This window comes from Rhinolophus hipposideros, assembly GCF_964194185.1.
Source record: "Rhinolophus hipposideros genome assembly, chromosome: 10".
Taxonomy (NCBI): Eukaryota; Metazoa; Chordata; class Mammalia; order Chiroptera; family Rhinolophidae; genus Rhinolophus; species Rhinolophus hipposideros.
This window is the reverse complement of record NC_138056.1, coordinates 63,018,288-63,042,826: the sequence shown is the minus strand read 5'-3', so window position 1 is coordinate 63,042,826 and position 24,539 is coordinate 63,018,288. Positions and strand designations below refer to the sequence as shown.

At 37.7% G+C, this 24,539-nt stretch overlaps 1 protein-coding gene across 6 annotated transcripts in view; it reads right to left on the bottom strand.

Annotated features, from left to right (window-relative positions):
* Positions 1–24,539, bottom strand: part of FAT3 (FAT atypical cadherin 3) — a 635,533-nt gene that overhangs the window by 98,707 nt on the left and 512,287 nt on the right. For all 6 annotated transcript variants that reach the window (XM_081062135.1, XM_081062137.1, XM_081062140.1 and 3 more), the window contains 2 exons: positions 17,940–18,079; positions 664–939 (listed from right to left, as the gene is read on the bottom strand). In XM_081062135.1, the coding sequence (XP_080918261.1) occupies positions 664–939; positions 17,940–18,079 (416 nt within the window). The remainder of the gene's footprint in view (positions 1–663; positions 940–17,939; positions 18,080–24,539) is intronic.

Below are 24,539 nucleotides of genomic sequence, written 5' to 3'. Positions count from 1 at the left end.
TTTAGGTCATAAACTAATCAAGGATGTTTCTTATTAATCTCTACTTCTCAATTATGGGAACTAGGCAAACTTCATCTTAAAATTAAAGCAACTTCGATATAATTTGGAGGCCTGTGAACCCAAATTCAGATTTAACACTTTCCGCAGGCTTTGGTGGGTTTTGAGTTTTCTTTGGTGTGCTAGTATTTACTGCTAGGTCCAATGCCAGTGCAGTAAGTAATAAATCAGTTCTCTAAATGCTTCCAAGGACTGAGCATTGCATAAGTTGAGAAAGTGATTACCCTGGTGATTCACTTCTCAAGGAACTTCTACACTTTTCCACAAAATCTTCTGGAATCGAACCAATACTCTAGCCTGGGAAATTTACAGAAACACGGTCTGTGCCTCTGGCCTCAAGTGAGTCTGTCAGCAGCATTCACAGAGTAGCCACTGTCTGTAGAAGTTATCAAATATTTCAGTTTGGCAAAAATATGGAGTCGCTATCTAACAATAGTAATTCCTCACTAAAATAAAAAAGGCAAACGTGAAGGCATCCCTGATGGGAAAAGCCCAAATTTCCCAGTGCTTACAAAATGTCAGGGCCGTGTACTTCTGAAGACTGAGGTGTGTGCCTTGAGGGGTCAGTGATTCTGCTAGGAGAGCCAGGTAAGCAGTTGGTCCTACCATGATGTTGAGAATGTGCTTGTCCTGGGCCTCGTGGTCCAGTCTCTCGGCGGTGTAGAGCACGCCCGTGTTGGGGTCAATCCGGAATTTCCGCATGCTGACAGAGTCGATGCTGCTATGGATAGTGTAGCTCAGCTTGTGCTTCTCGTCTCTGTCGGTGGCTTCAATCTGCAATATCTCTGTATCTGGGAGCACGTCCTCGGAAATGGTCACATCGTAATTCGGCTGAGAGAATTCCGGGCCATTATCATTATTATCCAGCACTTTGATAAATACCTAGAGTTCAAAGAAGACAAGAGTGATGACTAATGCCAATTCACTCATTGCTAAAAACAAAGCCCCCTCCCCGCTCTCTACCCTTTTTCTTTCCTCCATGTTCTTGGATCCCAGCTTCTAGCACCTATCGCTGTATGTAGGAAGAGCTTGTAGGAAAACACTCTGTAATTAGAGGTTGACGATAAACCAGTACTTCACATTAGCAGGAACATAAACTATGGGCTGATCAATATTCTCACTATTAATCGAACAGCTGAGACGGCCCTGGGGTGGGGTGATAATTCCACAGGGTTATTTGAGACACAATGTAAGAGATCACGAGGTGACCTTAGTTTGTTCAGTTCCTATTATTTTAAGTTCTTCTTATGTGCTCCTTACAGTGGACTTAATGTAGAGGCAGTGACAGAATGGGAAGAGTAACAAAGGAGCAGCTGAGCACAGGGGGGAGTGAACACAGGGCTGGCAATCAGATCTTCCCAACTGCGGTGTCCACACACTGGCACTCTCTCTCAGTAGGGAGGGGTTTAGCAAAGAAGCTGGTGCTAAGGATCGCTAAAACACCTAGTTCCCAACTTCTTTTCTTTCATAAAGTACTTTGTGACAAAAATTTTCAAGCAGATATAAAAATAAAAGCTTAATGAACCCTTGTGTATTCATCATCATTTGACAATGATCAATTCGTGGCTAATCTTGTTTCATCTATAGACCCACTCATTCCCACCTGCTTCCCCATATTATTTTGAAGCAAATCCCAGTCATCATTTAATTTCAGTATGTATCTCTAAAAGATAGGGACTCTTAAAATATACACACATACACATACACACACACACACACAATACCATCATTGCATATAAACAGAGAAAATTATTTCCTTATCATTGTGAAATATTTAGTTGGTGTTCATCTTTCTGTAATTGTTTTTTAATGTGTTATGTATGTTTGTGTACATATGTAAGTATATTTTTTCATAATGTATTTTATTTAGGGTATGCAAATGAGATCCAAACATTGTATTTGGTTTATATATCGTTTAATTATCTTTTAATTTATAGGTTCTCCTTCTAGCTCCCTTTATTTCCTTGCAATTTTTATGTTAATTTGGGAATTGAACAAACTGAGACATTTTATCTTTAGTTCCCACAGTCTTAATTTCACTCATTGTATCCCCATGGTTTTTTTCTACATGTCCCTCTGTTCCCTGTATTTCTTATAAATTGGTAGTTTGATGTAGGAGACTTGATAAGATTCAAGTGTAACTTCCTCCTCCTTTTTTGTTTTTGACAAAAATCTTTCATGCGTGATACAGTATACTTCCATCTGGAGATACATAATACCTTGTTCTCTCGTTATGTGATATTAGCAGCCATTGATGATCATTACGTAGATAACATGAATTCATTAAAAATGCAAATTGTAATGTTTTAATACAATGATTTTTTTCTCACTTATGAGCTAAAAAGAAACTTATTACAATTATTTGGTTAATTTTCCTGTAGGAACAGCAGGATAAATACTTAATTCTTTCCCTCTATTATCATTTCAAAATAATGAGTTGGTTCTTCAGCTCCTCCCAAAGTGATCAATGAGGTATTTTGTTTTTCAAGCATTGTTATGAGCTAATGAATTCAATCACATCTGATATGTTTCTGTCCACTATACTAACTAATGCACAAATGGCCCTTCCTTGGCCAGTGACAGTCTCTTCAAGGTGGCTCTTGCGATCTTTTGACACAGCCCTAGTGTAGTCTTTGACGGCTTCCTTACTTTCCAATAATTGCTACTAGTAATTTTTCCAGGGTGGTCTTACACATTTTCCGCCCCAGTTCTGAATTATCCATTACTTCAAAAAGTGTTCATTTCCTTTTAGTTAGAAATGGCATTTTAGAGATCACAATCTAGTGCTGGAATGTTCATTGCTGCCAGATTTGCTATTGCGTCTAGCGTTTTTTCAGTGGACAGAATCAGCAAAGATTTTTGTTTTTAATAATTATTTCATGAGTTTATATTGATACTTCCAATTTAAAATTGGGGTGTCAAGGTTTTTACTTAATCTCATTCTTTTTACATCTGTATCTCCTTCCTCCCATACTGAAATTTCTCATGCTCAGTGACAGCATCGTCATTACTCATTGCTTTATTTGAAACACATGCACAAAAGTCTCAGAATAATAACACCAACATTGTTATTATAACTACAGTATAATTATGGTCATCCAAAACAATTTAATATTATTTTGCATTTCTTTTTGTCCTTAGGATTTATCCCACTGGGATATACAGTCAAATTAGTATGTTGAAAGTCACTTACAACAGCTCTTCTCTGTGTAGATATCCTACCAACTGAATACATATATAAGTTCATTTGCTTTCAAAGTTTAGACTTTTTAAAAAATATTTAATTTTGTTTTATATTATATGTAAAAGTATCAAAGTCAAATTTACAAAAGATATAATCAAAGAAGTTTAGCTTCTGTATCTCTCCCTTTCACCCTACTCACTTCCCCTACAGGTAATCAGTTTTTTAAATTAATGATATGACATCCATCTAGTTTGTTAATATAAACATATTGCACACACTTGATGAAATGAGTTATTTTACCTAACATTATATTAATGGTTTTCAATAATTGATGACTTTATCCCCCAGGGACATTTTTCAATTTCTGGAGACATTTTTGGTTATCATAGCTGTGGGGGAAGGGTGTTCCTAGAATCTAGTGGGTAGAGGGCAGGTAGGCTGCTAAACATCCTGCAATGCACAGGACAGCCCACTGCAACAAAGAACTATCTGACCCAAAATGTCAATAGTGTCACTGAATTATATCCTGAAGACCAGTCCACAGCAGTACAGAAATATTCTTCCAATGGATAGATGTATCATAGTTAACTCAGTCTTCTATTGATGTTCATTTAAAATGTTTCCTATTTTTGCTTTTAGAAATAATGTGCAATAAAGAGCCTTGTGCCCATATCTTTTCATATTTTTGCTAACATATATTTGAGTTCCTAGAATTGGGAACCTAGATATTTCCATATTCCTCTACTCAAAAGTTTTATCATATTGTATTCCCATAGTAATATATAAGAATAACTGTCTTCCTACAGCCTTGCCAAAAAAGTACATATGTAGTAAAACTTTTGGATTTTTGGTTAAACTGATAGATGAGAACTGATAGATCAGTGTAATTGTAATTTGCTTTTCTCTTACTATGAGGTTGAGCATTTTTTCACATGTTTAAGAGTCATTTGCATTTTTTTTTTCTGTTAAAACTGTATCAGATCATTCTATGGGTGAAATGGCCTTTTTTATTTTGGGAAGTTTGATGATATAAATTGCAAATGTTTTCAATTTTGTCATCTATCTTTATTTTGCTCATGGTGATTTTTTGCCATGCAAAGTTTTTACTTTTATGTTCATGTAATTGAATTCATCAATTTTTCCCCTTGTTTCTGGGTGTTAAGTCATAGTTTAGAATATTCTCTACATTTCCAGGTTATAGGTGAACACATTCCTTTTTTATAAATAGCATTTATATGTTTCCTTTACTTACATTTCCATCTCTAATCCATTTGGAATTTTTCCTGGTATATTATGTGAGGAATGGATCCAGTTTTATTTGTTTCTTCCTACATGGCTCTCCATTTATTTCAATGCCACTTTTTAGATCATGACTTCACCACTGATTTAAGAAACCAATTTTATTGCATACTAATTTACATATGCAAATAGCATACTTCTGGCTTTTCTATTTTGTTGCACTGGCTTACCAGTCTTTTCATGCATCAATATCAAAATGTTTTAACTACAGAGGTTTTACAGTACATTTTAATTGTTTGGAAAAGCTAGGCCCTCTCTTTGTTCCTTTTTGGGGTTTTCTTCTAAATGAACTTTATAATCAACCTGTAGAGCACGTGATAAAAACTTAATAACATTTTACATTGGGATTATGCTAAATGTATAGGCTAACTAAAGGAGAACTGATTTCTTCATGATTTCTTGAAACTACCCAAAAACATACTTGTAGTTTGTCTTTTTTCATTAGTTCAAATCTATTGTTTTGTTTTTCAGGGGTGTTTTAATTTTTCTAAAATAGGTTTTAAACACTTTTTAAAGTTTATACATGTGCTATCTTAAATGGAGTTTTCTTTTTTAAATTTTTTTTTAATTGGGGTGACAATTGTTAGTAAAATTACATAGATTTCAAGTGTACAATTCTGTATTACATCATCTATAAATCCCATTGTGTGTTCACCACCCAGAGTCAGTTCTCCTTCCATCACCATGTATTTGATCCCCCTTACCCTCATCTCCCACCCCCCAACCCCCGTACCCTCTGGTAACCACTAAACTATTGTCTGTGTCTATGAGTTTTTGTTTCTCATTTTTTGTCTTGTTCTTTTGTTGTTTTTGGTTTATATACCATGTATCAGTGAAATCATATGGTTCTCTGCTTTTTCTGTCTGACTTATTTCGCTTAGCATTACACTCTCAAGATCCCAGCCACCTAAGTTTTCTTTCCATTAAGTACCTTTCCACTTTTTTTTGGCTATATATATAGGTTATTGATTTTTGTAAGTTAAATATATAACTTGTTATTTTACTAAATTTTCGTATCATTTGCATTAGTTTTTCCATTCACTTGTTTGAGATTTTCAGATATGTAATTATTCTATATGCAAATAGATATCATTTTACCTTTTTCTTTATGATTCTTATAACACAAATTGTTCTATCTATTAGCATTGGCTAATACTTACAGCACAATGTTAAATAGTAGTGGAAATAGTGATATTCTTGCTTTATTCCTGACTAATAGGAAAGCCTTTAATGATTCTCCACTAAATGATATCAGGCATTCGAGAAAATTATTTACTTTAAAAAATAAATTTAGTCAGACCACAGTTACGCTTATAAATAGGTGTCTATCCCTCACTTGTGTACAGATGTGCTTTTTTGAGTGAGAGAAAAAGGGCACTGCTCTAACCTCTATGCCAGGATAATTTGCCCATGGGAGTGAGCCTGACATGGGGAAAAGCTTTGCCTGTAGTTTAAGGTACAAAAAGAGTTGAGAAAAGTGTGCCTATAGAGTTTTGGGTATTGTTTTTATTTCCACTGTATTCGGAAAGTCTACTAGGTTCTTTGAATGTTAATTCTTTCCTTTAAAAAGTTCAAGTTAACTTAGTCAAGATGCTACAATATTTGTGTTCACAGAAACAGTTACACTAATGGGGTAAAAAAGCCTTTCCAGCCAGTAAACCTGCCCTGACTTTCATGAAGTTTCAAAGTTGATATGCTCTTGAAAAGCTTGCCTCTTTCTGCTGGCTTTGTCCTGAGCCTAATCTATAGTCAGAACAAGTGTTTCTCTGTAAAAGACTTCCCTTTCCTCATTTGTTTTTTATTTCCCACAGTTGGGGCCATTTGTGAGCTCCTGAACTAACAAACGAAGCAAAGTAACTCTCAAAGATGTGTTCAAAATGGTAATTGAAAGGCCTAAAGAAGTACAATGGAATCAAAGCAGGAGGAAACCTGAATGTAGGGAGTCTCTCAGAGTTGGTTTCAATGCTGTTCCCCACAAACACTTTGGTTTTGTAGGCTCTTGTAAGCTAAGTCTGGGTAGATGCCAAGCCCAGCTTTACAAAGGCTCAGGCGGGAAGTGTCCGTGGGGCCAGTTGCAGGGTAAGGTCTCTGTCTTTTATTAGAACTAATTAAGTCCTAAATTACTGAAATTCTGTTCTGCCTCTGTTGGCATTTCAAAGCCATATTTAAAACATTCTACAGTTGTGATTTTGAGGGGAATGCGCCTTGTATGCTCCCCAAGCTTATGAGTTTTGTTTTTGAATGTATAAATAGAAATATCATGTCGGTTTGTGCGTGTTTTAGAGTTTATAAACCTGTATCATATTCCTTTCTTAAAGTTTATTCTCTCTGGTTTACCAGTGTTATGAGAATCAGAGAAGTTAAGGGATGTGCCCAAAGTCACAATGGCAAGGCTGGACTCAAACTAGGTCTTATAGAGCCAAATTCTGAATTCATTCCATCATAGCATTTCCATGTACACTTAAATTATGTACACATTAATTATAAATGTACATAACATACGTGTGGACAATAATGTGTGCAAACGTTACGTATCTTGCTTTCAGGCAGGGACACTGATTCCGCTCCCCGCATAAGAATGCAGGATGTCCTGAGGCCAAAAAGGAACACCCACGGAGCCATAGATAGGGGAGTCAGACCACTATAGTCTTGCTGGCGGCTGGGTTGGAGACACAGTGCTTGCTAACCAACCAACCCCACTTGCTAGCTGCCATCCGCTGTCCACTTCTCTGCCAACCAACACACGAGCGTAGCCACGGCAGTTATATTAGTGGCTAATGGCTAACCTGTAACAGCGGATGGCCATCTGATTACAGCTGACGGCCATCCAACAACCGAGCCAGAACCTTTCCACGTGAGGCTGAGAGCCTGGAAACTGCTCTCCGGAACTCTGTCCCCACACTTGCTATATAGAAATCCTAATTTACAATGTAGATAACTGACATAACCATTTTCATTTCAGGAACATCAATCATAGGATTATTCTAAATAGAAAGTTCCTGATGCCTTCAAAATTGGAATCCATTTTCAAAAACTGATTTACTCATAAGTTGTCAGGCACACATCTATTACATACCGTGCAATTTTGTCATTTTTTTTAAACAGAGATTCTCACTTTAAAGTTGGCTTATTTTTCCTCTATATGATTGCACTTGTTCCAGCATTTTTCTAACTTAAATATACAAGGAGGTTTTGAGCCACTGCCCTTTTCACCTGCTAAGAGTGAGATGACTCTAAAGGAGATGAAAGAAAACCCTGGATGAAGGCAGTTTCCTTTGGGAGTCCCTTGATCTAGGGAATCATGGAGCAGCTTTAGCAAAAGTGATTTGTTTCTACCCTCCCTAACCCCCCACCTTTTAAACACGTGCAAGGTGGAAAGAAAGGGTAAGACAAAGTCCAAATCTTGAAAGCAAAGTGTGCTTTTAAAGAAAGGAGGGAAGTAAGGAACTCTCAAGACATTACTGGGAGACCAAAGAGGAATGGAAGCCTCATGGTTGTGAAGGGCACGGCTAACTTTAGGATTACAAGTTACGGATCTCCCAGTCCCAGTGAAGACAGACCCTTTGGCCGAATGTCTTTGTGGCCAATCTCAATTAGCTGCCTTTGTGGGGCTGAAGAATTTTGAAGATTATCTGAAAGATACTTTGTATCTCAGGTTTGGCTGTGGAGCATACAAATCCAAGCTGATTTTCATATCTTTACAAACCAAAGCAGGACTTGAATAAGAAAAGTATATTAAAATCACAAAACCACATATCATGAGTCCCCAAATCAAATCAATGTAATTTTTAGATTATTATTTGGGCATGACTGTCTCTGCTGTCTTTCATGAACAAAAATAAAAGCCACACACATAGTATTTTATAGTTATCAGGTGTATTATTCCAATTTTAAGTTGAAAAAGAGACTGTGATAATAAAACCTGCACGTGTCCAACTCATCACAGATCTCAAGGACTTTTCTTAATATTTTATTCTTCCAACTCATAAAGCATGCAAGGTCTTACCCCCATTATACAGAAGGAATTGAGTCTCACAGAGATGGAGTTATCTTCTTTGGTAATACAGGCAGCAATCATTTAAGTGCTGACTTGAAGTTGGGTCACCTGATTCAGGGTCAGTGCTCCTTCCACTATACCAAATGCTTCCCCTAAAAGATTATTAGGCTGGTGCAAAAGTAACTGTGATTTTTGCAATTATTTTTAACCTTTTAAACTGCAATTACTTTTGCATCAACCTAATAAATTGTATATTTTGTATATATAAGTATGTAGGGGAATGTTCCTGAGATGGTGTCTGATTTTGAGAAGAAGTGGGTTTGTATCTCTTTACCTGTGTATACCTATGGCACCACCTAACTATTCTGAACCTCAGTTTATCACCAGAAAAATGAGTGTAATAATAACACTTGATTTAATTACACCCAGGGTGACGGGAAATGAAACTTAAGAATGAAGCTTGTTAAGTTATTATGCAAATTATATTACTATTTATTTCCATCCATTGATCCTTTGGAAGAGCCACACTCTAGATTTGCTTAAATTTGCTATGAAGATGCAGTAGCTCAGATTTGTTTGGCAGATGTTTGAGAAAGTTGTTAAAAATTTGTAATTTCTCATCCTTGTTAATATGTGTCTTTGAGCCTATAAACTCAGAGGATTAAAGCAAAGGCTATGAGGAGGGTGGGGCATTTTGCTCTCTTCCCAGCAGGATAGCTGGTCATAAGACATTTTAATGGCCACAGGAGGTGCCATGTTCCCCAGGCAGCCATCTTAATTAACAAGTGTCCCGCTCCTAACGAGTAGGGCCAGGTGAGTTGCTCTTTCTGCCTTAGAATTTAATCTTGTCTTTGAGAGGCAGCACAGTGCAGTGGTTGAGGGCAGGCTCTGGAATCCAACTGCCTGTCCCTGAAGCCTGATCTACTCAAGTTACTTAACTTTGCTTTGCCTCAATTTCCTTATCTGAAAAATGAGAATGACAAGAGGGGGTTACTTTTGTGAATGAAAAAGGGGATAGGCAATACACCTGAGAAGCTCAGGGAAGCCACACGGCAGGCCTGACAAGGTCAGTGACCAAAAGTAAGCACAGGATGCTCTGATCACAAATTCCTAACTGGACAGGTCATAGTGGGTAGTCACGTCTCAGGCCTTAGCAAAGGTTAATCTTTACCTTCAGTGAGCTCCGTCCGTTGTTCTTATGTATCTAGGATAACATTCCTTTTGTCAGAAATGTCAGAGTATGTCAGAGTAATTTTCTTTTCCTACCCATGGAAGGCAAAACCATGAGCACCAGAGCACAAGACCACAGAATTCCTCATTATCTTGTTCCCCGCATACCATCTCTGCGTGCTGAAATGTTAATTATTAACTATCTTTACCCATTCCTAGACATTTCCCCACGATGCTTTCTCACGCCTCCGTAATCTACCACCAATGAATTTCATGCATCTTCCTTACATCTTCTTCTTTGGTTCTAATGTATAAAATAAGCTGCAAAACTACCATTCTCCAGAGCATTTCAGATCTTGCTCCTCAGCATATGTCATCAGTTTGGCTCAAATAAGCTTATAAAAATTCTCTACAGGTTTGGGTTTTCAGTAGGTTGATAGTTTCCTATTTCTAACATAACAAATTCCCACTAACTTATCAGTTTAAAACAACATCCAATTATCTCCTCATTCTGCAGATCAGAAATTTGAGTGTGGTGTGGCTCAACTGGGTTCTGTACTTAGAGTCTCACAAAGCCGAAATCAGGGGTTGGCAGGAATGCATTCCTTCCTGGAAGCTCTGGTGATGAATCAGCTCCAAGCTCCAAGTTGGCTGAATCTAGTTCCTTGAGGTTCTAGGCCTGAGGTCCCTGTTTCCTTGATGGCTATCCCCAGAAACCTCACTCAGCTCCTTAAGAGAGCCTGTGCTACTTGTCTGTTGTCCCTTCCATACTCAAACTAATCATGTTGTTTCAAATACTCTCACATTTGGAATCTCTGACTTCCCCTTTTGCTGCATCTCTTCCTACTTCAGCTGAGAGGGTCATCTTTTAGGGGCTCATGTGATTAGATTGGACCCACCTCGATAATCCAGGATACTCTACCTTAATTACATCTGCAAGGTCCCTTTTGCTATGTAACATACCGTAGTCACAAATTCTGAAGACCAGGAAGTGGACACCTTTGGGGGCTGGGGAGGGGCTTTCTGCTTAGAGCAAATAGCACTTGCCTCATAAAGTAATTATGAGAGTTAAATGAGATTCTTTCTGAATATAATATAAACACTAGTTTTTTTTTTTTAAATCTATTTCATGTGTTTTAGTCAATGACAGTCACTATCATTTCGATGCTCAAATTATCCCATCTTTGACTAGTGAAAGGCAGTTTAAGTTGCCTCTTGTCATTTTTCACTATGATTCCACTAGCCTTTTCTGGCAGGATAAGATGCCCAGACTCCTGACCCAGTCCTGGAATCAGCTATTTCTATAAGGAATCCTGGTTCCTTTCCATGGGAAATGGAATGTAAAAACCACAGTAGCCCTCTTACAAAAGATCTATAGTGATCCTGTATGTTTGAACAGTAACTTCATCCTCCTGGCATCTCATTATTCCTGCTCTTTATGGTTCTACCTGGATATTCCCTTCCTCCTCTTATAACAGCCAGTGCTTCTGTGATTCCTCACCTTTCCTTTAACCAGACTGTACAACCTCTCTCAATGCTTTCATCTTTCCATTTTAGCCAGACACTCATGTTCATCTCTGGGCTTCTATAACATCAAAGTGGGGAACACTTCCATAATGCTGAGGAATAGAGGTGCCCCATTTTTTTTTACAGACTATTTCTATGATTATTATTATTATTATTTAATTTCTTGAAGGGGGTTAACCTCCTGTTTGTTATCCAGGGCTTTGGTAGACAAACTTAGTCTCTTTCTTAACTCAGAACACCAGTGCTTTGAAACACCATGGAAATAGCCCGCCCAGTCACCAGAGCAGGGAGGCTTTGTAGAACCAACAATCCTCTCAGGTGTGTGTGTTTCCTACAAAGCATGGGTGGTTTCATGTTGAAATTTTTAACTTGAGTTTCTGAGTAATAAAAAAGTGTTGAGGAGTTAGTTTATTTTAACTATTTTTAGGCCATATACCCATTTGGACACCTGATGAATACTAAGGATCTACTTGCTAAAAAAAACACACATACACGCCAACATTTATAAACAATGTCATGGGTTTCAAGCTCCTTTCAGGACCTCAGACTATCTTGAAGAGTTTAATTTGTTTGTATAACTGGGTCCTGATTTGCGTCGGCTTGGTGGAGGCAGCAGGATTTGGAGATCAGGGAAAGGCCTGATAGGAAGGGACATAACTGGAACCAGGGTGCCAGTTTTAAATCTCTCCACTCAATATTATTCATTTTTTTGGTCTAGAGCAAGGCTATTTCTTGTGCGTGTCATACACTATTTGCTACCATTCTATGACATCATACATGTAGAGAGCTTTTAAAACCCTGGGATCATTCTTGGAACATAGAAAGCTCTCAACCATGTTGTCTGGTTTTAGGCAAAGTAAAAACTGTCAAACAGCCATCAGAGATGACCATCCTGGGAAGGAAGGAGGAAAAGCCCATAATATAACCAGGGTCGGGTGTGCTCAGAGCCCTTGCCAAATTCTATCTGGTGTGATCTGCATTGAAGGTGCCTTCAGGAATCATTCTGCATTTTCCACACCAGGGAAAGTCAGAAAGTATCCAAAATAATCCTCTATGAAAAGCCTGCATGCAGCCCCAGATCATCCCTTTCATCAGAGCACTGTCTCAGGCACTCAGCATGTCTCACAAAAACCTGTGAGGCAGTCCCCTTGATACAGATGCTCAGAGAGGCTAAGTGATGACAGTAATCTTAATAATAATAGCAGCAGTAGCTAAAATTTATTGAGAACTTACTGTTTAGACCTCATACTAATACTCTGTGTCCATAAACTCATGTCATCCACAGCAATTCTAAGGATGTAGGTATCGGTATGCCCATTTTATAGATGAAGAAACTAGACTGCAGAAAAATTGAGACCTGCATCTGCATGAGGGGATGCAGCTACCGTATTTCCCTGAAAATAAGAATGGGTCTTATATTAATTTTTGCTCCAAAAGACGCATTAGGGATTATTTTCAGGGGATGTCTCATTCTTTCATGTACAACAATCTACATTGATTCATGTACAATAATTTAAATTTATTCATTTATTCATGTACAAAAATCTACATTTATTCAAATACAGTCATGTCATCTTCTTCTGGAACATGGTCATAACTCTCTAAACCCTGAATTCCAGCTTGAATTTCTTGCGACTCCATTTCCTATAGAACCATTGGCCCCAATCTCTCATGTCCAGCAATAGAGCTCTCCTTAAATGAGCACTTCTTGTCCATATAGCCTGCTCGTAGTGCATTGGCAACACAGCTGTCAGTGATCTTATCCCATGAATTCTTCACCCAAGTCACGACCTGGTACAGGCTAGGCTTCACAAAGTTTCCACGCTGATTTCTCTCCATTCTATTTTCAATGTAGTCATTGATTTCCATGTGCAAATGGCTTCCTTGAATGGCTTGTTTATTGAAATATCAAGAGCCTAAAGGTAGGCAGGCAGTCATTCCTGTGGGAATCATTATTTGATCTATTCTTCTCTCTGCAAGGAAGTTCTTGTCTTTAGTGTGGTGAGTGTTGGCTGAATCCCAGCCTAGCAGATCTCTTTGGCCACCTCGCAAAACAAGTGTCAGCATTAAATCGACCCACTTCCTTATAATTGCTTGTGTGCACTAGGCTATTTCGATTTCAAGAACACAAATGCCTGAAACACGTTCAACCTTATCTTTCTTTTCCTTAGTTATGATTAGAGGTGGGGCTTTCTTTCCATCCAGATGAACTGCCAAATTACAGGTAACGCACACACTTTTGTAACCAGTGGAGGGAATGTAGATTGACGAGGCACCCCTCTGATCAGTTTTTGTTTGAGATCCTTGGCCCATAAACACTGCAGTTTCATCCATAGCAATCATGTTGGAGAGTTGGTATTTAGAAAAGTCGATGCCATCAACAAAGGACTTGAATGCAGGTGCGCATTTAATAACTTCAGTATCTTCCAGCTTGAACAGTGTTGTCAATCTTAGAGACAGTGCATATTGCTGAAGGAAGCCATCCATCCAGCGTTGTGATGCTTTGAATTCTTCTGGGGATATTTCTAACTGTGGTGCCATTGCAAGGGCAAATGCTTGAATATCAGCCCTGCGCGCAACCAAAGCCTTTGCTCTCCTGTCAGCAATCCATTTACAGATGATGTCTTCTAGCTCAGGAAATAATGGTTGCTGACATGATCCACACTTGTGCTGCTTAGCATTTCCCTTGTCTACCTATTGACTGAGGCTATCTTACTCTGCTTGCCATTTTCAGACCATTCGGAGATGCAATTTCTTGTCTTTGCAGAAAGCCGTAAGATTCTTGCCCCAGGAGTCCTCCACGATTCCTTTCGTGTACTTGATGGAATAGCTCTTTCTTTTTGCACTCATCTTGTCTGGGGGTCAAAATATTATTCCCTTTAAGTATACTATTAAATCAAGCATTAATTGAAGACTTATGAGACAGGAGTGGCAACAAAAATGATGACAGTTAAGAATGATGGTCCACACAAAAGCGACGAAAACTTGCAGGCACCAAAATTCAGGAAACGTGTCTTTATTTCACACGAGTGCCTTAAGTACGTCTGATGCCACACACGACGTATTGAATTATGAAGATTCATATCAGACACAACCACGTCTGTTCATTATCAAGTGCGCATGTTATTTGTGCATTGTGACTGTACTCCGATTGGTCATTTGTCAATAAGTCTCGAGTTCATCTGTTTACACAGGCGTTTACCTCTCATCCAATGGCACCCGTTTGGGTCAATATTATTTATTTATATTTAATTGTACTTTAATATTATTTTATAATTCAGTACATCGTTGTGTGTTGCAATGGATGTACTGAATGCATTCGTCTAGCTGACGATCTTAACTGGGGCTTATTCTTGGGGTAGGGCTTATATTATGAGCATCCTGAAAAATCATGTTAGGGCTTTCCAGTTAGGTCTTATTTTTCGGGGAAATACGGTAGTAAATGGCCGAGTTGGGCTCGGAACACGGATGACCCACTACAAAGCCAATACTGTCAAATACTAGGCTATGTTACATAAAACACAACAATAGCCTTCCTAAACTCAACAACTATTTTATGCAGAGGCCCTTGTCCATCTTGCCAGGAGGTTTTTGTATATGTTGGGATGCTTTGTTCTTCCATTTAGTATATTTACATGTTTATAACTTGAACTCCACAGAAACTTTTCACAGTCTGTACTCAGGCTAGGCCATCTCAGTAAGAAACGGGATGTTTATTCATCACCTGATAGTGTACCTCTGAGGCACAAGAATCCTATGAGTTGGGAGAACAGGCCAAACTGAAGACGAAGGAAGCGTTTTCATGTAGACACAGAAATCCCTGAGGCTCAGATTCATTTGATGTATGTGAAGTAAAATTCCACATGTTGTTTATGGTTGATTGGAAACTCGTATCATACCATGTTTTATGATTCCAAACGAAAAAGGAGAGAAGAGTCCCCAAAGGAAACTAAGCCGGTGTTTGGGGGCTATGGGACATTTATTGAGCTCTACGGGGAAGGGTATCTGTTTGATGGTGGAATCATTAAGTTGCCTACAGTCATAGGTTGGAGATGCTTTCATGGTTTCTGAAAGAAATCTAGTATGCCTTGCCTTCCCCCAAACATCCTTTTGTAAAAATGTCCTTGACACTGAGGGCTTTGACTAATTTAGAGAACTGCTGCTGCCACCGCTGCCAGAGGAGCTGTGGTCGACACGAGCAGAGGCCTGGATTGGCAGAGGCTGGCAGGGTCGTCAGGCCCCACACAGCCGGAAAGACACGGCAATGGTTTTCTGATGGTAATAATGAGGCATAAATTTACAAATTTATACTTTGGAAACTGTTAGTTCTCGCTTCTTGAGAAGGTCATGACCCTGGAGACACAGAGTGACTTGGAAGTTTTTGACAAGAAAATCTCTTAATACCATTTATTAACCTGCTTAGCTTGGTCTTGCCAAAGGGAAGTTCCAAGTTCACCCCAATTCTCTAACTCCTTCCCAACTGCTCTGGAGATAAGCCTAACTATACATCAGTCTGAAACAAAATCAGTGAAAGTGGGACTTGAACAATGTATACATTAAAAGTATTGTAATATATGCTTCCGTATTAATTTTTAAAAAGTGGGTGTACATCAATCATCTGGTTTTAAAATTCTGAATCACTGTGACCTCCGGCATCTAGTACAGCACCTAGCATATGGCATGAAGTCAAGAATATTTGTGAAATAAATGATGTTAAGTGATTTCTGATTGGGTCCTAATGAAATTCTAAAATAAAAATTTCATTGATAATTTTTATATTTGGTTAACATGAATCAATTATGTGCTTTGGAGATCCAGAGTACCTGCCATATAGGTCCTGCTGAATATGTAATATCTACTATTCATTCATTCATTCTCAATATTTAATGTGTCTTTATAACATTCTGGGCACAATGAATTACCATTTAAGGCAACTGGTCTAAAACCCTAAAGAAAAGTATGGAACTAACTCTGGTTCCATGCTTATTTGTATTTTACTCAGATATGTCTTATATTTTTAACTGGGGCTAAAAATTTGAGGTTGGATATGCTAAGACATGGCTAATTAAAAAAAACACACCCTAATTTAAATTCCCATTTAAGGTAAATTAGCACTAAAGACTTAATGTCACTTCAAGTGGGTTATTTTGTATTAGTCTTGTGGCTTTCTTTTATATTGTGTGATTCCTGTAGGGTCTCAACCATGGTGTCCTTTCCAGACGTCTTAAAAGTACTCTGAAACAGAACAGATTTAGGTAGGGTGACCATATAATGTATTGCCCCCAGTGGGGCAATTTTAAGAGTGTATGGGATACTATTAATTACGCCTGTGCAACAGGAGTAAATGGGACTCTCTCAGGAAGATAGAGTCATATAGTCATCCTAGGAAAGGAGACGGGCTGAAGGATCAGGAGTAGTCACACACTGGCTGCCTTATCATGTGCATGTCACTCCCTTTCTGAGTTTGTTTATTCAAATGAAAAGTAAAAGGGTTTCACTATCATAAACCCTGTTGTTTCCTTAAAATTCCAGCATTCTATGGTGACAAACAGACTCAGAAGAAAGAGTCTCAGCACATTTTTGAAACCGCTAAGAGACAAACTAAGAGTCAGCTGCGTAGTTAAGCACATGAAATATTCCTCCTCTCTCCTTTTTAAACCTACATAGTTATCATCATATTTTAAATAAATTGACATTTGCTTACTTCAGGGTTGGCAAAAATTTCATCTTTACCACCTGAAGCATTGTGTTGGGAAGGATTCTGAAGACACATCTGGGCTCAGCAGGAAAAAAGATCTTGATCAATAGAGATGGCTTCTGGGGTCATAGGACCAGGAGAGAGAAGTGGGGAGAGTGGAAGGAGTTACAAGATATGTGTGTGTGCCAATCCTCTGCCATAACTAGCCTAAGATCTCTGATGGTAAAATATAAAATACCACAGTCTTCTATACTTAGGGTACATCTGTCCTGTATGGATATCTAACATTGTGTTAGTCTCACCCAGGGATTTTCTTGTCCTTGCTTCAATGACATTTCATAAGCACTCAAGCAGCAGAGTATAAGCATTGGTCCTCAACCCAGGCTGCATGTTAGAACCATGTAGGACCTCTGGGATGGGGCCCAGACTTCAGTGGTTTTAACAACCCCCGCCTTCACTGTGCAGCCAGGAGAAAGAACCATTGGCATACAGGCTAAAATGGGAGATGGGAGTCAGGGCACCTAGATCTGTCCTTGTTCTTTATTAAGGCTTTGTGTGACCTTGGCTATATCTCTCCTCTGATCTTAGTTTGTAAAATGAATTTGGACTCTTAGGTATCTCTAGCTCTAATTTTCTGTGACTAACAAATGAGGAAGTGAAGAATACCACGGTAGATTAACTCAGACAATATAGATATTCTCTTCTTTCTAAATTCAAGGAAAGCTGACTTTGTTGTTACAGAGATAAAGCCACAGTAAATGATCAAGGAACAAACACATCGCACTCTTTTATACATGAACAATCACGGTTTCTTGAAAGAGGCAGCTAAGTTATGCAGTACCGTTGACAGAATCATTTTTCTAGGTTATTCTCTCAAATAATTTTTTTTAAAACACTAAAAATCCATAGACATATGTTACTACTTCCAATGCATTTTTTAACTGCTTGCAACTCTGACTTTAGCAGACCTTTTGGCATTCCCACTACTTAGTAATCTCACATCTTACCTGAGTGACAGCAACATTTGTCCCATCGGTGACTTCCACACTCATATTATAAATAGATCTCTGCTCTGCGTCCAAAGGTTTTGCAATGACAATGGTCCCAACACCCTTCTCTGCGTCAAAAGAACTGTCAAAGTTCCCCCCTGATGATTTCACAAAAACAACAAAAGTTAGCATATCTGAGAAGTTATTACATGTATTAAAGCATATAGCTTTAAAGGGAACTCTTATATAGAAATATTTTTAACAGGCATCCTTATGGCTCAATTTTGTATACATTAAATGGGACCTCTTTATTTCTATCTTAATTTATATTTCAAACCACAGCCTCTACAATGCATAACAAATACCACCCCAAGATAATGTATTGCAAATAAAACCTCAGCACTAATGTTAGAGTAGTGAAGCATAAACTGACTCCATAAACTATTTAGAAAGTTAAAGACTCTTCAACCCCTTGTGGCTTCTGTGCTAGGAATTTGTAGATCCTTTTGCATTTCCAAAGTAGATTAAATTCTAAGTAAACAAACAGTCCAATCATGATTAACAAAAATAAGTAGACACTCTTAAATTTATTCTAGGATTGATGGTAAGCATTTGGTTGGTAGAGTTGAGTGCCCCTAATTAGCTGTCAGAAATAAAATTATAAACACTAGAAAATAAGAAAAAACAAAAAATGAATTTCATATTAAAAATTCAATATCTGCAAGTTGGGATATTTATAGAAATGTTTTTATGCCATTTTGAATGTGAGTTACTTTTCTCCCCCAAAAGTAGAAAGTCTATAGGAGATTTATAAAATGAAATCTGGAAAGAATTAGAGAAAAAACGCTTATGTAACATCAACTTATAAAACAATCAATATACAAGTTTAGAAAACTTTACTTTTAATTTCCTGGACTAGGTATAATGCACAATCTATGAATAATGTGCTTAAAACAACATAGGCCTTGATAAAATTACTGTAGATAGTTTCCATCTCTGAGAACCAAAATGTGGTTTATGATCTTTCCAAAATGAAAGATTCATTTTTTTTTGTTTTAGGGAAAAGGGAAGATAATGGTGTAAATGCTGGAATGAGTTTAAAAATATCAGTATACGTTCACAAGCACTGTTTATTTTGTCTCAAATTTCATGATGTTAATTAATTTTGTTCTTGGACAGTACTTTTATTTAACTATAGCACATAGGGCAATGCGCTTATTGAGTTTTATATTTTAGAAAATAAATCTTGGCTTCTCTTATAGTCAACATTCTTTGTATTTCATTTTGCTGATCAATGAACAATGCTATATACAATTTCTACAATATTACAATTACAAATGGGCAGGTGAGTTAAGAGAAAGGAGAATTTTACTTGAATTACTAGGATTTGATGTACAATGACACACAATAAATATAGTAGTCCCCCTTATCCACAGGGAATACATTCCAAGATTTCTAGTGAATGCCTAAAACTGAGGATAGTACTTAACCCTGTATTTACTATGTTTTTTCCTATACATACATACCTATAATAAAATTTAATTTATAAATTGGATATAGTAAGAGATTATCAACGATACCTAACAATAAAATAGAATAATTATAACTATATATTTATATAGTTATATATACTGTAATAAAAGTTATGTGAATGTGATCTCTCAAAATATCTTATTGTAATGTACTCATCCTTCTTCCTGTGATGATGTGAGATGATACAATGCCTAAGTGAGGTGAATGACATAGGTATTTTCAGACAGAGGTTGACTGCGGGTAACTGAAACCGCAGAAAGTGAAACATGGATAAGGGGGTGACTACTGCCATATGGTTTACTTAAAAAACCAAAACTAAAACCTGGTCATATACCAGGGGTGCCAAAAAAATGTATACACATGACTTGTATTCATCTTTTGTTATTGGTATTTCGTATTACAATTTTAATACAGTTTTTTCCTTTCTTAAATGTGTACACATTTTTTTGGCACCTCTGTATATTTCAAATACGTATTGCTTACAGTTGTCATATACACTCAAGATTATTTAATTGCTAGAGAGAAAATAATTGCCCTTGACATTTAATTAACGTTACAAAGATACAGGGGTACTAGAGAATTGCTTGGAGATGATATACTTTTCAAATATTTCTTCTAAAAAGAGATGCAACTTCCAATTAATATCTTTAACTGATTTACTGAGGAGAACTCAATGTTAATTCTAAGAAAAGTCTTTTGAAGAATAGGGGAAGGAGAAACGGGAAGAAATCTAGGCTGAAAAGGAAAGCAAGCCTTAGGTCACCATCTTTTTCAAAGGGAATGTTTCATGTTGATAACTACGTAAAACAAAATGTAAGGCTGATTCAAGTGTCTTGAATAACCATCTTAATGAGCAAAGAAAAATCCTTTGCTATGAAGTGGTACCTTCTGAAAAACACTTTGTCATGGAAACTTTCAAAGAAAGAACATAAAATCCTCTCAGACCTATGTAGAAAAAAAGATGAGAGTGCAACTTCGCAAGACATTTCTGGTGGGTATGAAATCACATTTCAAGTCACATTTAAAATCATTTTTTGAATGTTTTCCTAACCAAGATGTTTACAATAGTCTCCCCTTATTCCTAGTTTTGCTTTCAGACATGGTCCGAAAATACTATACGGAAAATTCCAGAAATAAACAATTCAAAAGTTTTAAATTGCTTGTCATTCTGAGTAGCGTGATTAAATCTTGAGCTGTCCCGCTCCCTCCCACCTGGGTCATGAATCATCCTTTTGTCCAGCATACCCACACTGTATACGCTCCCCGCCTGTTACTGACTTAAGTAACCATCTTGGTTATCAAATCGGCTGTTGTGGTATCACAGTGATTGTGTTCAAGTAACCCTTGTTTTACTTAATAATGACCCAAAGCACAAGACTAGTGATACTGGCAATTCAGATATGCCAAACAGAAGCCATAAAGTGCTTCCTTTAAGCGAAAAGGTACAAGTTCTCGACTTAAGGAAAGAAAAAAAAATTCTTATGCTAAGGTGGCTAAGATCTATGATAAGAATGAATCTTCTATTAGTGAAATTGTGAAGAAGGAAAAAGAAATTTGTGCTAGTTTTGCTATCTCACCTCAAACGGCTAAAGTAATGGCCACAATGCATAATGAATGCTTAGTTTAGATGGAAATGGCATTCCGTTTGTGGGTGGAAGACATGAATAGAAAACGTGTTCTGACTGATGGCAATGTGTTCTGCCAGGAAGCATTAAGCATATATGAAGGTGACAGCAAGGGGTCAATTCCCTGAAGTGAGTGACATCAAGCCATTTATTGCAAGTAAGGGCCGGTTATACAAATTCGGGACTGGGTTTAGACTGAAAAATATAAAAATTACTGGAGAGAGATACCACATTCACATAACTTTTATTACAGTATATTGTTATAATTACTCTATTTTATTATTAGTTGTTGTGAATCTGTAACTGTGCCTAATGTATAAATTAAACTTTCTCATAGGTATGTATGTATAAGAAAAAAACAGTATATATAAGGAATGGTACTATCCGTGTTTTCAGCCATCCACTAGGGGTGTTGGAACATATCCTCCGAGGATAAGGGGGAACTACTGTACTTTCTTAAATCTGAGTACTCTGATTGATTTGGGGGTTGGATGTGGGGGAAGAGGTCATCTTTCAACCTCAATTATTTGAAAAGGTACAAATGTGTAGATTAAGGAAAAATAGAAATTATCCAAATTACAAAACCTTGGTTTGCTCCAGTTTAAAGATGAATGAACATGAAATTTAGAAAACATGCAAGCAAAGATTTCTAGTGTCAGTTTAAATGGGGCAATCCTATATGCTCTCCCTCAACTGCCTGAGGCTCACATTTTCCTTGGGGCCCTATGCAGAAATACATAATCATTTCATGTGCTCAGTGGCATAACATTGACATATTTTACATATTGCACATAGGTTGTGTGTTTTCTTATTAGTTATTTTTCATATCAAATAACATTTTTGGCCACTTTTAGGTTGTAATTTTTTTTTTAGTTCTCTCTTCCTGGTGTGTGTGTGTGTGTGTGTGTGTGTGTGTGTGTGTGTGTCACGTGTGCGTGCACATGTGTGCCTCTTTTATTCACCTTTACTGTTTCAGATACTCTAGAACAGAAACCTCTAAAGGGGTCAGGGAAATAGACAAACAGGAAGCAGATCAAGGAATACTTGAGAGAGCCTCTGAAGTATCTCAGGCCATCAAGATGGCTAACAGCCACTGATAATCACTTCCAGGGCATTTGTTGGTAGTTAAATCAAGATTTCATGTAAAACAAGGTTCCCAAAATCTTCTCTAAGTTTTAAAATGAATTTCTGACAAGGGACACAGAATCCAGACCAGCAGTTCACCATCAACCCTCATGCAATTTAATAACCTACCACTTAAACATCCCATTTCATAAATGACTCCATATCTCTCCCCCAGGGCTCATTTTTCAGGCTCTCTTTAGCCTGAAAGGTGATTTCATTTCGTAGAAAATCATGTCCAATTCATCTGGGGTGAGAATATCAAATAGAAGGAGTCCATTTTCATTAGCAGCATTCCGTTTAAACAAGATGTGCTTCCTCAGAACCAGTAACACAACATGCAAAGCCAGAGTATGCTGGTGCAGTAGCGTTAGGCTAAACAAAAGATGGGAGAAGGGAGGACACAGCCGAGCTGGTCTGAGTTTCAACAAAGTGGGAAATTCGAAAAGTCACAGCCTGAGTGTTGCTGCAGGGACGTGAGGCAGAGATGGTTAAAAGCGAGGTTGTGAACAGCCCACATAACAGATAATTCATGTTTGGGACATTTCTCTATGACTATATTTGGTCAAGATGGGTGTAATCAACAAAGAATAGAAGAAGCATCTTGGATTTCTACAGGATTCTATAGTAAAACATAGCAAGTTGGAATGTCCTAAAAAGCGTTTAAAAATGGGGCAAGAATAAAACTATTTTGTGCCAGCAGCTACAGCTTGAATGTGCTGGGCAACCAGGTGTTGGAGTACAACTACTCAAGCTTTTTTCTAAAAAAGGACACAAAGCATCACCATCTCTCCATGATGAGATCCAACGGTGAATATCATACCGCTTCCCATTTAGAGAAGCTTCCAGGTCCCTCCCCTAGCCTATGATTCCATTCGACTCTATGTGTAATTGTAAAAACACCAACCAAAAATCTAGTAGTCACCAAGGGGGAAGTGCTATGTGAGAAGCTTCCAAAACACTGAGCTGCTGAATCTCAATGAACTAAGGGAATCATTCTCAAGCTGTTCATTCAAGTTCTGCTTGTACACTGAACTTGAGGAAAAACGCTAAACACCAGTTACAGTTTGATCATGAATAATTTTTCTGCCTTGGAATGAAGCAAGCAAAGCACGGAGCTGAAAAGGATATTTACGTGGAAGGCAGGCAATATGGGGTGGAGGTCAGGAAACAGTGTTAGGAAGGAAATTCCCTTCTAGAACCTGGTTTAAAATTCTTTCTCTTAAAACAAGGGGTATACAAAGTACTATTTAGGCTTTTTACTGTTCTCCTAAACTCTTTTCAGGTGTCCTCCTATGGGCAGTATTGTTGCTATGGAGAAAAAAGATGACTTGTTTGGGATCAAATTAGGGACAGAGCGAAGAACTGAAGAATTGAAGTGTTTGATGTCAGTTGAATGACTTTGAGCAAGTGTCACCCTGATGGAGAAATAGCTATATTAGAAATGGTACACAGACACGGCTTCTCTCAGGTGTGGGCAAGAGTTTTGTGATGAAGAAATATGGCCATTTGTTTAGAAAAGCCCAAGCTCTCCTCAGAGAACAGGGCTGCTGCTAGTGTTATCAGAATGTATAACTTGTCCACTTGAACCAACTCTAATAAGGGAAGGCCCCACTGGGAACAAGGTTCAAGGACAGGAGCTGGCTTATGAGACAGAAGCATCCAAACACCCAAAATCTTCAGGAACCTATGACAAACTAAGGATCGAGGCGGTCTTTGTTTTCCTGCAACACAGAAAGGTATTCAAGTTAGAGTTGGACCTATACACTAGCTCACACCATCAGAGAATTATTTTCAAAGAATAGCTTTTCTCCTCTCTACACATTGGGAGAGGCAAATTCACAAAGATATTTTAATTGTTCACCATCTACAAGAAAAACTTTTTCTAGTTTAAGTCAGGCATAAAGCTAGAAAATTGGGAAGCAATATGCCCCTCAAGCTGTGGGTAAAGACGAATTATTTGAAGTGTGTACTAATGGTGATCAGTACAGTACAAATATTTGTCATTGGGATAAGGATATGGGGACTGAACTGCGAACCACAGTGCATGCACATTAAAGAATATGTAAATCAAGGAGCTGCTTAGTTGAAATCATAGTCTCCTGAGAAGTGTGAAGATATGTGATAAAGCCACAAAGGATTCTGGGTTAATTTTGTTCCCTTCATTTTTTTCCCCTTTTAACACAGAGAAGGAACAGGCTGTGCGTTGGGCTGTTTAAACACAGAACAGCTGAACTTTATTATGTTTCCTTTTAATAACAGCTTTCTTAACTAGGTTACAAGTTGGGCTTCTAGGAAGCTAAGGAGAGTCTAGCTATATAACATCTTATAAGCTGTG